The sequence below is a fragment of the Pelmatolapia mariae genome, linkage group LG13 (genome assembly GCF_036321145.2).
Source record: "Pelmatolapia mariae isolate MD_Pm_ZW linkage group LG13, Pm_UMD_F_2, whole genome shotgun sequence".
NCBI classification, from domain to species: Eukaryota; Metazoa; Chordata; class Actinopteri; order Cichliformes; family Cichlidae; genus Pelmatolapia; species Pelmatolapia mariae.
Window position 1 is genome coordinate 24,328,586 of NC_086238.1, and position 16,096 is coordinate 24,344,681.

Below are 16,096 nucleotides of genomic sequence, written 5' to 3' on the forward strand. Positions count from 1 at the left end.
AATAGACACCAGCTTTCATTTCCAATTCTGTCTGGCTGATTAGAATAGATTTCATGTTCATGTACACAAAGTCTCGCTGCAATACACTCACATTACCGTTATACTATTAAATCAGTAACCCACTGCACCCATGGTGTCACACCTTTGGTAATCTAACATAAAAGTAAGTAAATGCCAACATCAGTAAACAAAGTCTAAACAGTGCAACAAATCAAACACAGAACAGCTGTGTAACAGAGCAATGACAGAACATGCATAAGGTTTTAGTGTTGAGTCAGCTGGACACTGACATCCTGTTCTGCTCATTTCCAAGTCAAATTTTTATTCTTAGATTCCACTACACTGGGTTTGCATAATTCAAAATATTCCTTATATTCATCTTATACTGGACCTAAGATCACTGTCTGTCTGAAACAAGTTATTTTAATTCCTCTCCCTTCAAGCCAAGTCCTTCTGATTGGATGGCCCACGGAAACAGAAGGTCTGGACAGCAAGTATTTTAAACTGTTTTCATTACTATAGCTGTTTATCTGAGATGAAGGGCTAAAGGGCCATCTTTACTGACATCATACAGGTCCAAGAATAGAAAAAAACTGTCTAAAACCCAAGTATTTAGAGCAGTCTGAAGCTTTTAGCCCACGGGACATTCAAATTCAAATTTTATTTGTCACACACAGCACCATACACAGTGCGACATGTGGTGAAATGCTTATTGCTGTGCAATGCCCGACCATTAAATGACAGTAAGATTTACAGATTTACAGGTTACTACAAAATTTACAGATTTTAACTTTAAATTTTACAGTAAAAAGAATGTGGAAATAATGATTTATGAAAGAAATTATGAAGAAAAGGAAATTATAAATTATAAGAAGTGTGCATATAAACAAAGTGCGTGCGGTGATGCGATGTGTGTGAGAGAGTCCAGTCCTACACCTGGTTCAGGGCCCGAATAGCCTGGGGGATTAAGCTCCACCTCATTCTCTCTGTTTTGGCCTTAAGGGAGCGGAAGCGATTCCCAGACCTCAACAGCGAGTAGAGTCCATTGTTGGGATGGGAGAGGTCCATCGTAATTTGGCCATTGCAACAGTGTATGACAAAAATAAGGAAGTGCATCATAGTTTCTATTAGCAAACATCTCACTTTAAATTGTCCAGCAGTTTATGTTTGAAAACAAAAAAAAGACAACATAAAAGCGGTATACTCTAAAGTCGGGCTATTTTGTGATTGACTACCACATGGTTGTGCAAAGTGTCTTCTGCTCTTTCAGTCACATAACCCCTCAGTCCTAGCCAGCTCTACCCTTGTTACCAACAATGTGGTTAATTCTCAGTCCAAAAGGCTTTAAAATAATAATGTACACACTAAGAGATGGCAGTAGTTGCATCCACTTCTTTTATAGAGTTTATACATGTCACTGAGAGTCATACTGAGTAAAATGAAAAGTGGAATAAGCAGGGATTAAGCACATGTAAACATGTGCTCACACACTGGTGAATTTCATACTAGCTCGTATACAGGACGTTTTCCATGTGGTGTGCCCTGTGCTGATGAGGTATGTAGGGTGATTGTGTGGAAAGATGTTTGACAGTGATGATTAACGGCTGCTGTGGTGGGCTGGAGTTTTTAGATGTGAGTGACATGATTTTCCTGTTCATGGATGACCTCTAGTTTGACTTTATCAGGCTCTGAGACAAGAAAATAATCAGTCAGAGATCAGAAAGAGATGTCAAAGCTTGACACCACATTTTTGTTTTGTCTTGGATCTTGTATTTAATTTCTTCAGACTACATTACACAGTTAAACAGGAAACAGTCCTTACATATATATTGCATCACCTGGTTTACTGTCAGTGTGAACCTTTTGCCTGAAAAACAGTGAATTTGTTGTATCCCTCACTTCACCCTGATGTTTGTACCTATCCACTCTGAAAAGTTATGTGTACAGATCTGCAACCTGCTCTGTGCTGTGTGTTCATGGTCTGTGAGAACAGTAGACTTCTCTAAGAATAATATTTTCCCTTGAATAGCTTGCATTTTACTTGTTTCGTGGTGACATGTGCTAACCAGTCACACAAATGAAAATCTGGGCTGACTCGCTGATTTGCTGATCATTTCAAATTCTTTTTTGGCGAGTGTTTGTGTGTGTTGAAGTGGAGCCAGTAACGCATTAACACCTTTCGCTTGGTCTTTCCTCTGCTTAGTGGTGTGTCACCTGCCCTGTATAAATGGCGGTAAGTGCAGCACCAGGGACAAATGCCAATGCCCTCCAAACTTCACCGGAAAGTTCTGCCAGATGGCGGTTCAGAACGGACACCAGCAGACATCAGGAGGCTACAGCCAGAATCAGGTCCACTCCACACACACCCTGCCTCTGACCTATAGCAACGGCCAGACACCTGGTGAGTGAAATGTGACATTGGCCTAGACAATCATAATATGTGTTTTATCCAATTAGATTGGTCTCTCGGGCCTTGGCAATCAAGAAACAAAGAGAAATAATCCAATTGATGCACATCAAAAAATATGTGCATCTTCTCCTAAAATATCAGTTTTTGTCTTCTTCAAAATAGGATTAGGTTTATTTATTTACTTATTAATAGGATTTATTGTAACTGAGGCATATCACAATTTGTTACTTTTTTTGTTAGGAAAGTCATTTTTGTTTGTGTCTTACTTTTGGGGAGAGTTGGACTCCTTACTAGTGACATCATAAACCTAACAAAGATGGTTAATCTTAATCATCTACTGTGATGCACCACATCAGTGTCATGCTTGTATACAGTATGTGTTTTTCTTCCTGTACGGCCCAGGCATCGTCAACATCCACATCAATCACCCCCCAGAGGCCTCAGTTCAGTTCCACCAGGTGTCTCAGTTGGACAATTACAACAACAATGGACAGCAAACAAAAGGCTCCTCATCATCCACTAGTTATAGCTACCATCACAGCGAAAGCAGCCAGAAGATCCAGCACCATGGCTACAACATAGTCTATCCGGGCCAGCACAGCTACCAGTTTCCTCAGTACCAGCCTGTCACCTCTAAGAATGCACTGGGCCGCTGCTTCCAGGAGACAGCAGGAAGTCAGGTACAATGTCAGACATGTTTGCTGTTTGTGAGCTTAATTACAGTCATAACACATCTGTCAGATTAAGTAAGCCTGTCAGTTTGTGTCTACATGATATAATGAAAAAAAAAATAGATGCCATTGCCAGTGTCTTAGCAAGTAATCTAAACCAATCAATTAAAAAGTCTGAGAAATATTTTTGATTAGATATGGACAACAATAAGAGGCACAAAGACTACAAAACAGTACAACATGACACCGGTGGTATTAATCCCAAAGACACATTTATAGAAGATGATGGATGTAAAATACAGAATATAAATAATGCCTGTTAGTTAGTATAGCTCAAAGTTTAAAATTAATATTCTCTCCATTACCAGATCATATTTTACAAGGAGGTTTGCATTTATTTTTGTCCTCTGTGGATACACAGAAACAAAAATATTAATCCTCACTGTTTTGTCCTTTTCTCTGTTCTCTCCATCTCGATGTGTTAGTGTGGAAAGGCTCTGCCCATTCTAACTAAGCTGGAGCAGTGCTGTGGGACCATTGGGACCTCGTGGGGATTCCACAAATGCCAAAAGTGTCCGAAGAAACCATGTAAGTCCAGGTCTAGATGTTTTTCTAAAAGTGGTAGTGAATTCGTAGCATCATGGTTGTAGCCATGGAATTAACGTTGAAGGGGAAGAAATGCCGACAGGTGGTCTGGGCTCTGCAGTCCCAGTGCCCACTTTCAAATCTTGAATGGAAATCTAAATATGAGAATCATTAACATTAAAGGTATTGTTTATGTATTTTAAGTTGTGTTCCATCAACAACAGAATTTAACACAGAGCTGCCAATAGAATATTTTTTCTAGTTTTCCACTTCCTAATGCATTTTGAAAGTAATGGCATAGTGGAAAAGTACAGTATTTGACTCTGATTTTGACCGCCTACTAGGCTACAGCAGCATGAGTAGGAAAAACCACAGACAGTATGTCTTAATAAGAGTAATAATATTTGTTTCTTTCTAATAACGATTGCTGAAAACTAAAAAAAAAAAAAAAGCCCTATACACCATAAAAGCTTTTGAAGCAAGCAAAAATTAGAGTTGTTGCTACAATGTCTCCAGCACAAACACAGAAAGCGCCTCACACAAATAAACATAATGGTGTGTGTGAATTAAGTGGCAGCCCTCAGATTTTTATAAACTGAATCCAGTGCAGCGTCAAAAACTTCAGTTCTTCTAACATCCACTTAAGAATGGCTCCAAAAGTGAGTCATTCCCCACTTAACACATAAACATTTATACAGCTTAGGGGGTTGGATTTTTTATGACGTATTCGTCTGGATTCTTGTGTTAATGGAGCGGCACCTTTGGCTGACTGGTGGATATCAACACAGGCAGCGGTAACTGATAGACGTCTCTACACTGTCTGCAACTGTCTCTGCTGTGTTTGTGCTGTTGGGGTCTTGAAGATAGAAAAAGGATAGAAAAAATGTGTTCATTAAAGGATGTGTAAAAAGCTGTGAATGAACAAGAAACACTTTTCCATTACACTCTCTGTGTGCTTACACACCACTCTGCATTTAATCATTAGTTATTAATAATCTCTGGCTAATCTCTTTCAAGGCAGATGACTTCCTCTTCCTGGTTCTGCTGGAGGTTTCTTCCTGTTAAAAGGGAGTTTTTCCTTCCCACTGTCACAAAGTGCTTGCTCAGAGAAGTTGTCTCTGACTGTTTTAGGGTCTTTACCTTACAGTATAAAACGTCTTGAGTTTGTTGTTGCAGTGATTTGGTGCTATGTAAATAAAACTGAATTGAGTCAAATTGAAATGCGTTGGATTGGATGTTTCTCTAGCGTGACCCAGGAAACCTTGACAGCTGCTGCTTCCACTGACATGATACACAATCACTGGAGTAGTTATGGTTTTTAAGAGCTGGTAAAGTCAGCCGCCTATACTTGATGCACTGACACTTATGAGGGCAGTGTTTTATGAATAAATAAGAGCACTGGTTCAGTTCAGTTCATGAGAAAGACGATCCAGCTGACTCACCTGATATTAATGCCCTGCTTTTCTAAACCTTTACACCAACATGTGGAGGAGCATCTCAGTGCCCTTTCACACTGTGGTATTGAGATAATGCTATATCAACTTTCTTGGCAACCTCATTAACCTTTTATATTACATGCTGTGTGTTTGGCAGCAGATCCTCACTGACAGCATATCATGTCTTAGGACATGTAAGATGATATTTTAATGAGAATATAATTAGTGTAATTCTGCAAAGACTAGTTTGTCTTCAAATATAATACTGCACAAAAATCTTGATATAACACTCATTTTGTTATATTTTTCTAGGTAAACGGCAAATAGGTGTAGCGATTATAATATGTGTAAACATCAGCGAAAATAGAGTATATAACAAAAACAGAATCCCACCTTTAAAGTCAATAGTTGCTTTCTTGTAATTTCTTTAAGTTGTCTTCAGGAGTAGATCTCCAGGCTTCTTTAAGAACATTTGAAAGCTCTTTTTTGAATGTTGGCAACAAACGCAGATGAAACTGGGACACGACTGGTTCTTTGCTAAGTTGTGTTTACACAGTACACTTATTCAGCCCTTGAGCTACCTTGAGCCTTGATTTTTATGCTTAGCTGTTTGAAAGGTCAATGTTAAGTCGCTTAAAAAACAAGCAAACGATAACAAAAGACCTGTTCTTGGAAAATGTTCAGGTTTGATGACTGGACTCAAAATGAATGAAAAAGCAGCCAATTTCCAAAGTAATTGGCGCTCAAGGTAAGACCGCTTTCAAAAAATGACAACAAAGTCTGGCTCCTCGGAAGCAAAATATATAGAAATGAGGGATGCCTCAAGACATTTTTTCAAAGTAGTGTAAAATTTCAGACTGGGATTCCTTAAAAGCAGTCAAAGCAAAATATCCAGCTGGCTTGAAACCCACATTCTAAAAATGTTTCAACACAGCTCAATGTGTCTTTTGCAGCCATAACTTTCAGCTAGTGACAAGCAAAATAAAAATGCAGCTAGGAAACATTATGAGTCTTGTACTGGGTTGACTTAACAAACAGGTGACTTTCACCCAAACAGCTACTTCCAGAGAGGAAAAGCACTAAATGCCATGGCAGCATGTGGTGCTGGCCCTTGCTTTTTAGCTCTGTTTAAAGTGGTACCAGCTAAACTGAGTGTGTGGGGGAGGTGAGGATGGAATTGCCAGCCTTTTTATGTAGTAGCTGGCTACTCAACACTACTCCCTTTATAGAACTGTGGAACTTGTCTTTGAAGCCAGCGCTGTTGGATGTAGAGCATGAAAAGACGCACTCTAGTGTGTTATCCCCAGCTGAACTGAGGAAAGGGGTGGTACTGTAGTATTTTTGTGTAAATCCATCAATATCCATATGTGAAAACACACTTAACTCATCGTTACAATAGCAACATGTTGGATATTGTGTGCAACAGCAAATTGAGTATTATTCACAGCATCCTAATCCATATCCAGTGTTTGCAAGGAATATAGCTGTGAGTAAATATTTTAAACATTGTGGATTTTCATCCTTTTCACACCTTATTACAGTTTGGTTACTTTAAAGGTGCAGTTTGTTAGATTAAAAAACATAACCTTAACTGTCAACAGAAGGGGGCAGTATATTACCAGAAAGTTATAATGTACCTGAGCCCCTCCCAAAGAATTAGGTCCTTCCTCGAATCTAATGCTGAATTAATTTAGATACTAATTATTCGTATTTAAACTAGTATCTAATAGCAGAGCATAGATCCGAAAACGCTGACCAAACTGTTGAAAGCTAGAGAGCTGCGAAGTTGAACATTATTAATGTGAATGCTATTTAAGAATTCACAGTACTCAGTATACAGTATACATTAAAAATGTATTCTTTGTGCTACAGAAGCCATCAAAATGTTCAGCTGTTTCAGAAGCTAGAGAAAAAAAGTCAACATTGAAATCAGTCCCAAGACTTTACGTTTTCAGCTGTTCTTCATTTTTTGATATCCCCTGTAGTGTCCAAACAGTGACAAGTTTCAGAAAGTTTCTAATATTACAATACTTTACAGCTGATGACATCATCACTGTCCCCCACTAAAGAATTTAGGCTCTTTATTTTATTTATTTATTTTTCTATTTGAAGTCTTTTCACTCTCTTTGAGGAAATGACCTTTCCAAACCAGTGAGACGTCCAGAGCAGCCTGAGTTTTTGGAGTGCCCATGTTAAGTTTTCTCCTTTCTCCTGAGCAAAAGTAATTTCTCTGTAAATTTTTGGTTATTGACACAAAAAATATATGTACTGCTTCAGTAGATTTGAGGTTATAGTATTATAAAGGTCTTTTAACTCACGCTGTAGCTCAGCTCGGTGCACACTCATTCTTTTGTATTCAACTTACACTTGTATCAGAAATTTGAGCCTGTCTTCTCCCTGTGTCCCCATTTCAGAGTTGATTCAGTTTCAGCATTAATCAGTGACTCCAGTCCAATCCATTCCCTCAGCTTTGTCATTGCCAAAGGATTTCTGTCCTGCTCTTCTGTACTAGGCCTTCCCTATTTTTAGGGAAATATTAATACAGAACTGCAAAGATGAACTCCCTGCTGCAGCTTTTGACTAACTGTTCAGTCTTAAAAAAGTATACAAAACAGCAATGATGTTTTTATTGAACCAAGGGAAACAACAGTTTCAGAAACAATAGGTCTTTTATCCGTCCTTTAATCTATCAGGGCCTCGCATACACATCTGGTTAAACAGCGAGGAACAGTTTTTTTTGTCATAAAACACAGCTGTTAGGGACACCACGGAATCTGTAGTCTAAAAAGACTGATTGCATTTTAGGCCATGCACACCTGAGCTGCTCAGGATATAGTTCTTAGTGTATAGGAGAGAATAGAACTGAAAGACTTGCTTTTATTGCATGTGTGCTTGCTTTTAGCACACATGCAATAAGACACCAGGACAGGGAAGATTAAGTCTTTTCATATCCAGCATTTTAGTGGGAGTCACCAAAGGGCCAGAGATTTACGCTCTCTGTTCTCTCCTCAGGAATGGTGGAGGCATGAGGTGTTTTTTCTTTCTTTTTTTAAACATGTAAGTGTGAAATAGTCCATTGTGCGATGGAGACTGTGGTAACTGGTAAATAGACTGGCTTTCTTGGTCAAACAATCATTGCCTTGTTTTGTTCTCAACAAAATATCAATCTTCTTTTGAGTATTTGGGTACCACCTACCCACTGGTTCCTTTGTCCAGCTGTACTGCAGTGAGACTGACTTCCCATGTTTGCAATACTGTGTACTAATGTTGCTGCTTAAGTAGCTTCTAGCTGCTACGTCCACCTCCTTCCCTGCAACCCTTCATGGTTCCATTAATAACTCTTTTTGAACACTGTATCCTGTCTTAACTAACTATCATTACCTTAATTTAGTAATTTTTCAATGAATGAATCCATTGTATTTTTTTTACAGATAATAGAGGCTTTGCTGCTCATCTTATTGCGTGAAGAAGCTCAAATAAATGTATTTTTATCTCAGCTCATCTCTCTCTATAATTTAATATGATTTTTTTCTCCCTTTTGCCCTTTCTTCTCTCTGTTTGGTTTAGAACTAAATCGTATCTACTCTTCAACCACTCCTGTTTTTTAAAGATACAAATAGTTTATATTCATTGTACAGCAATATGCTGAAACTACAGAGATTAAAGTACGCCTTAAATATGTAATTCAGTTATACGCAAAACAGCTCGCATAGTGACAAACATATTTATATTAACTGGGTTCTCATTCTCAATGACAGTCTATATTTGAATTTGACTATCAACCATGGCAGTCTGAGGTTACATAGAAAAAAATTAAAAATAAATATAAAATACATAAATATAAAAAAATGCAATACAGTACCTTCACTTAAACCACGGTAAAGGTACGCTGTTAACTTAAATTGACTATAATTAACATTTTTTACAATTTTAGAGTGAATACGTTTCTTTTCTTCAGGAACATGATTTATGCTTTTTTGCTTTATGAGACTTTAATTGAACACTCATAAATGTATTTTGGAATTATTACAGAATAAGAACCCAGATATTTCCTCTCAAAACTGTGACTAACATGTGCTCCTTCTCTTTGTTTTGCTCTTCACATACTCCCGTCATCAGCTTTCCCCCTGATAGATTGCCCTCAGGGTTACATAAGAGTCAACAGTTCTCATTGCCAAGGTAAGAATTTATGCTATTGTTTTTAACATCCTAATGCTTATATAGCTTATAATAATGTGGTAAAGACACGTGTGATTCCCTGTAGTTCAGTGGTTCCCAAACTTTTTTTCCTAGGCCCCCCTTTGTTTTACAAGAAACTCTTTGTGCCCCCCCTCCCCGGCACAAGAATCAGAATCAGAGTCAGAATCTTTATTGTCATTGTCACAGGTACAACGAAATTAAGAATGGTCCCCGATCATTGCATCATCCCTAACAATATCAAAATATAAATAAAACAATAAAATTCAATAAATAAAATAAACAGAATACTTAAAGTGCTAATAAGAAGTATCAGTAAACATTCACATACATTCCCACATACATGCTTCAGACCGCGCATAGATTAACACAAGAGTGGCGTGATGGACATTTTTTTGTAGTAGTCAGATGTGTTATTGCAGTTGGATAAAAGCTGTGTTTGCATCTATTAGTCCTTACACTGATTGCTCTGTACCGTCTACCTGAGGGCAACAAACACATCGTCCAACCACACACACCCTTATTTTGTTTTCTAACTCCAGTGCAGTTTATTTCACACCTCAAACCTTTTGTAAACAATTAAACAAATTAAAGTAAATGGCAATAAATTGCAGGTAGCAATAAAATAAACTACTACTTCTTTTAAATAACAGAAAAACAAACCATCCTTATGGTGTAATTATTTAACGTGTAGTTTTTTTTTCTAACTTTGTATGAATATTCAACACTGTATTTTTCAAAAAATGCCTCTCTGTGCAAAGTGGGATTAAAAACATAAACAACTGTGAGATGCTGTTTGTCCGTGATTTGGAGAGCCCAGCGCATTCCCCGACACAGGGGAAACAAATTCTGCCGGGGAGACCTACCATAGCACCACTGTTGTGCAGGTGAAGCCAAAGGCAAGATATGCTTCATCATATTTTCTAGTCTTTGGTTTTGAAGCATATTTGGTGTTGCTTCATCTTCTGCTTTGCGTTTGAGAAAATATCTTAATATTCAGTTGATGAGGTTGCCCGTGATTTTGTGGAGAAATTCAGTATTCCCACAGGATGAATCCTGCTGACTCTGCTGATCACCTGACTATTCCTGTACTGCCACTACGAATATGAAGTTTCTCTGTTTTAACTGTCGGGTGTGGTGTCACAAAATGTACTAACATTCATGTCTGCCTCTCGGTGTACTGTGAAAACGATTGCAATACTACTTTTAAAAACATCAACATTTCAGTATGACCGATGCTTAAGACCAAATACCACAAAAAGTCACAAACTTGTGAGTTACGCCTCTCCTTACCCTTCTATGCCTCTATATGTGGTTACAACTAGGCAGGAACAGCATTTTTAAATGTTGTAAAAATATTCAAAGCAGTTTATGTAAGTGACAAGTGTTAAAGATATTCTAAAACTCTGCGATTGAGTTTGCATCAACAAGTGTGAATAGACCTGAGAAGTATAATCTCTATGTTATATTCAAATTAAGAAACTGGCCCTTCCAAAGCAACTTCCCACCAGGGTCTAAGTTAAAAAAGAACCTACTGAAAGTTGCATGACATCCACAAAAACCACGAGTCAGTGACTCTAAACTGGGACTAAGCAGCATCACAGACACACATGCAGCATGCACTTTAAATTAGGTTACAGCTGTGTAGGGGTGGTGTTAATCTCAAGCTAAATTTAATCATTGATTGTTCAGGGTGTTTCCTGACTGATGACAGTCTAGAAACCACTAACTGCAAAGTGGAAGTGGGCCAGTGTTTGGTGGCACCAACTCTTTTACAAGAACCCACAAAAGAGGAGCTTGACCTTTTCCAGCAGACTGTTCTGCTTGGGTGCTCAGAACATGGAGAGGAAGTCATTTTTTTCCATGACATTCAAAGTGTGGTACTGCACAAAATATAAAATAAAGACACAAACACATTCACAAGCATCTGCTTCGAATGCTGAAGAACAAACAGTCTGAACCATCCACCCATTTTATATGTGTCTGGTCATGTGGGGATACCAAAAGAGACAACCAGGAGTCATCCTGGCTAAATACCACTGCTTATGGGTCTAGTCACTACATACAGCTCTTAGCCTCTATGCTACCTATGCTAAATTAACAGCGTTCCCTTCATGCTGAGCCCTCTCTTCACAATCACAGACTACTGCAGTACATTGCAGATACCACGCACTGGTAACACTTTCTAAAAACGATTGATCTAGTAATAATGTGGTTTGTATGTTTGCAAGAAGCATAGTAGTTTTTCAATAATAGTCCAGTGTAGTGGTGGCAGTTGAGTTCATCTGGATTTCCTGTTTAAAAATAATTACAATCTCAGTTGACAGAGATTTAGCATCAGTAACAGCTGACTCGCAAATGTTTCCGTTGCTTTTCCATAAAAGGTTGTTGTTGCATAAAGGTTGTTTTAGTCGGAGCATGATGGACCTCAGGAGTAAAAAGATCAACCGAGAAGGCTGTCAAAACATGCAACCTGAAACAGCTGAGCTCCTTTTCACCATTAAACTGGATAATGCGTTAACGCGTTACTGTAATCCAGTTACTTTTTCAAGAGTAAAGTAAGGAATTACTATTGCAAAAAAAGTAATTACATTACTTTCACTTTCCCGTAAGCACGCTGCGTTACTGCATTCCTAAACCGTGTCTCATGACAATGACGTAAGCGCATGCGACGTCCATGGCAGCAACAGACGTGTGCAGATCAACAATGGATAATATGGAGTGTGGGAGAGAGTACGATTATGCATCGTTTAGTTTGAGTCCGTAAAAAGTGACAAAAGCATTTGTGTCCGCTGTACACATGGGAACAAAATTTCTTTCTGCAGTACAAAATTAAACTTCAAATCTGTGCAATCACCGAGCACGCTGCCACGAGAATGTTAAATTCACAGAGAAACCCCCGGATCCCCCCACTGATATGACCGCTGCGGCACCGGGCAAACCTCCACAGGCCCCACACCCACTCCTGCTAAACAGGTGAAAATAGATTTAAGAGTGACGGGACTTTGTGCTGCTGATTCTTTGATTTTATTTATTTTTTGCTGTGTTTTACTTGCATCTATTTGAAAGAGCGAGTGTAAACACAAAAATTATTTTATTTTATATGCTGGAATATGCAGAAAATAGGTTTAAATGTTTCTTCCAGCTGGAGACTGTTGCATATAATTATTTGTGCATAAAGTTAAAAAAGTCAAACTAATAAAACAATTTTATATGATGGATTAAGCAGAAAAAATAGAATTGGGCTGAAAGGTCTTTTGCTTTATTAGGTATTCAGGTTGTATATTATGTTTTTGAAAAGTAATAAAGTATTAGAGTAACTAATTACTTTTGAAAATAAGTAATCAGTAAAGTAATGGGATTACTTTCTTGGAGAAGTAATCGAAAAATGCAAGTTACTAATTACTAGTAACTTGACCAACACTGGTGTCACTGACTATGATCACTCACACACTTGGAAATTAAAGCATTAACAGTGAGCTGCATAGGAAAGAATACAGTTCTACAACATTTGACATTTTAGTTGTAATGTAGTCACTTTTTTAGTTTTACTAACCATTCAAAGCAGTTTAACTACAGGTCACGTTTTAACCATGCATTCAAACCTCACCATCCGTGGCCAATACAGACATGGGCTGTGGGAGGAAGCTTGGGTAGCAAGCAGAAACTCCTGCGGGAGCACAGCAAGGCCCCAGCCAGGATTTGAACCTGGAACCTGAAGGCATGCTGAGGGTGGAAAATACTAACCACTGAACCACCAATAGTTACCAAAGCTGTGCAAACCTCCAGACTTACCCTTGCTATTCATACTGTCCAAGCGTGTTTTCACAATGTGTATATGTGTACTGTGCCCTTCTCGCCTTAAAAACCAGGACCACCAAACAGCACTGATAGTATTATTACTTGATGCACTAATGAATGTATATGAATTCAGGTATAACAGGTGTTTTTTTGGGGGGGGGGGGTTAGTTCTGCAAGGTGAAGAAATTGTTTGAAAAACCTTTTAATTAACTGTCAACTCTTCAATAATTCACAGATCTAGATGAGTGCCAGCTACAGGGTGTGTGTCCAAATGGAAACTGTGTGAACACTCTGGGCAGCTACAGGTGTATATGTAAACCTGGTTATGTCCCTGACCCCACGTTCACCATGTGCATACGTAAGTCCTTCAATCACAGTTTTTCATCACAGTTGCTCGTTCAATAATTCTAGACTGAGAACATCTAATGGAGCTGTGTCAGACTGAGCAAAAGATTCTTGCATTACATTTGCATGCTGGTCTTAGATATGCAGATTTGCACATTCAGATCTTCAGATAACTTGAATACCATGCTTGCATGAAGATTTTCATTCAGATCTTCATGCAAGCATGGTATTCAAGTTATATAAAGCATGTACTGAGAGTTACACACAGCCAAAACCGAAATATCTCATTACGGGTCGGTAAATACTGGGAATTGTAGCCAGTTGGACAATTACTTGAGCACAATTATTAAAGTTATTATTTTAAACCATGCCATGAGCATGTATTGCCTTTCTTTTGCAGTGTAATATAAATGAGCATGAACACAAAACTAGAATATCCAACTCGATACAGATACCCAGGAAAATACTTGATAACTGATAACGTTCAATTATTGAGTATTTTTCCGCCAATTTTTCCAAATATAGTTAGATTTAACAAAATAAGTATTTAATATCAAGTTTATAAGTTCTATTCATTTAATAAATTATTTAGATAATTTCAATGTATTTTAGAGCTTACTAATAAACAAAGACATCAGAATTATTTGATTCTTGTGGAGGAAACACATTGTGGAAAAGTTAACAGTGTATTTTGTGCGGTATTAGGTATGCTAAAATAACTCACTATGAAATATTGAACTACTTACTGCCTGCTTTTTAAAACTGACCTCACAACTGGCTTTCACAAGATAAGAAGGACATTTTAATAAATGATTGTAGAGGTAGAAAAGTTCAACTTTATCATATTGTCCACATCTGCCTGCAGCCTTTCTTTCTCATCACCTATTCACACTGCTCTGCCTCAGTCTGCAGCTTGTACATCCTCAGCTCTGCTCTTCAACCCTGACACCCATCTGATTTGGCTGCTCTGCTCCAAAATGTGCTCTTTATGTGCTCGGATTAGTTCTCCACACTCTGGACTCTCTGCTCAACTCAGCTATGTTTCCCCCGCTGCGCTACGCAATCAGTAATCCACCCAGTTCTCCATGTGTCTGTAATGCGCTCTGCCATGACTAAATATTTCATTTGCAACCCATTCAGCTTTATTATTAATTCATTAATTATTCATCTTTAACTACGGTCGCTATGTTAATGATAACAGACAGCTAATTTGTTTATTAGGTAACTGCCAATCGTTAAATGGGGCCGGGTTAACAATTATGATAACTACTACTGTAGTATTTAAGTATTGTGAAATGGGAGCTTTACAGACCTCTCTTGAAATTCCTCCTACAGTGTTGTTTAGCATTGTGAATGTGAGCTACTTAGGCTGTTAGTGAGGGGAGGACCTGAAGTTGTGTGTGAACTGGAGGAGGCAAAGATGACATTGATGATTATACTGATGCATCGATATTAACTTTCAGTATCGGTTAATATCTGACAATCAATCCATTTTTTGACAGCCCCAGGATAGATAGGTTGGTGCATGTGACTGTGCCTTTTTTCCTCCTGTGGCTAATGAAAGCCCAGTGTCCATTCGTTACTACTACTCATTAATTGAAAGGCACAGCAGAGGGCTCCTCAAACCTACACTCCACTGAAAGAGTACCCCAATGATTTACATGTTTTTCATGCTGTATCTTTTTCTTCACACTTATTGTTACATTGCTTTAGTGTAAGGGGGACAGGTGGGCAATATGTTTGAAGCATACGGTATCCTAAACTGTGAGATTCTCAGTTGTCCGGGGCTTTGTGACTTCTGTTATCTAAATCCTGAATACACACTAATATATTCATGATGAATAGATGCTGAACCAAGCATGCTATTTCTTGGCAAACACTGTTCAGACCATTTAGACAAAATAGCCCAATTTCTGTCTCCTCAAACCACAGAAAGATTTTTCTCACGCTCTCACAGCCCTTTGAGCATTTTGGGTGACATCTGCGTTTTGCTGAGGAGGGGCTCGCTCTGCCATAAAGGCAAGACCGGCGCAGTGCAGCAGGGTTAGTTTTCATTCTGGCAGGTCGTACTATTTCTGTAGACAAACCCCACAGTGGCTGTTGATTTCCTAGTTACCGTCCTGGCCAAGGCCCTCCTTGCCTATTAAGTCATTTCGGTCAGATGGCCTACTGTAGCAAGAATCTTAGTGGTTTCAGACTTCTTCCATTTCATTCTAATTGAGTTTATTTTGCTCCTGGGAACTTTAAATGTTGAAATTTTCCTGATCACTATGCCTAGACACAGTTCCTGTCTAAAGGGCTTTGTTGGGTTTTTTTAACCTCATCATGGTAAACGGAGCTTACGTGTTCTCTGTAGAGGTGCTCTGATTTGCTGATGGCCAGTCGAGTGCATTTGATTAGCAGCACCTGGCCTCATCTTGAAGTTGTAATAGTGAACTTGTGCTTGAAGCATTTTGGCTTAGTTTTTCTTAATTAAATAAGAACATGGTGTAATATGTAGTTTGTATTCACCTGTATTAAGAGCTGCTCAGGAGAAGATTAGGTTTATTATGTCCTGATAGATAAAACCTTAGAATTCATCTTTCTAAATGAATAAGGATGTGACTTCAGCTTGATATTTTCACACACAGACACGAGTAGTCTCAACCTCA

The 16,096-nt window shown here is 38.4% G+C and overlaps 1 protein-coding gene across 5 annotated transcripts in view; it reads left to right on the top strand.

Moving 5' to 3' along the window:
- The window catches only part of ltbp1 (latent transforming growth factor beta binding protein 1), a 125,781-nt gene that overhangs the window by 69,776 nt on the left and 39,909 nt on the right, over positions 1 to 16,096 (top strand). For all 5 annotated transcript variants that reach the window (XM_063490931.1, XM_063490934.1, XM_063490935.1 and 2 more), the window contains exons 6-10: positions 2,204 to 2,401; positions 2,813 to 3,090; positions 3,567 to 3,669; positions 9,222 to 9,281; positions 13,336 to 13,458. In XM_063490931.1, the coding sequence (XP_063347001.1) occupies positions 2,204 to 2,401; positions 2,813 to 3,090; positions 3,567 to 3,669; positions 9,222 to 9,281; positions 13,336 to 13,458 (762 nt within the window). The remainder of the gene's footprint in view (positions 1 to 2,203; positions 2,402 to 2,812; positions 3,091 to 3,566; positions 3,670 to 9,221; positions 9,282 to 13,335; positions 13,459 to 16,096) is intronic.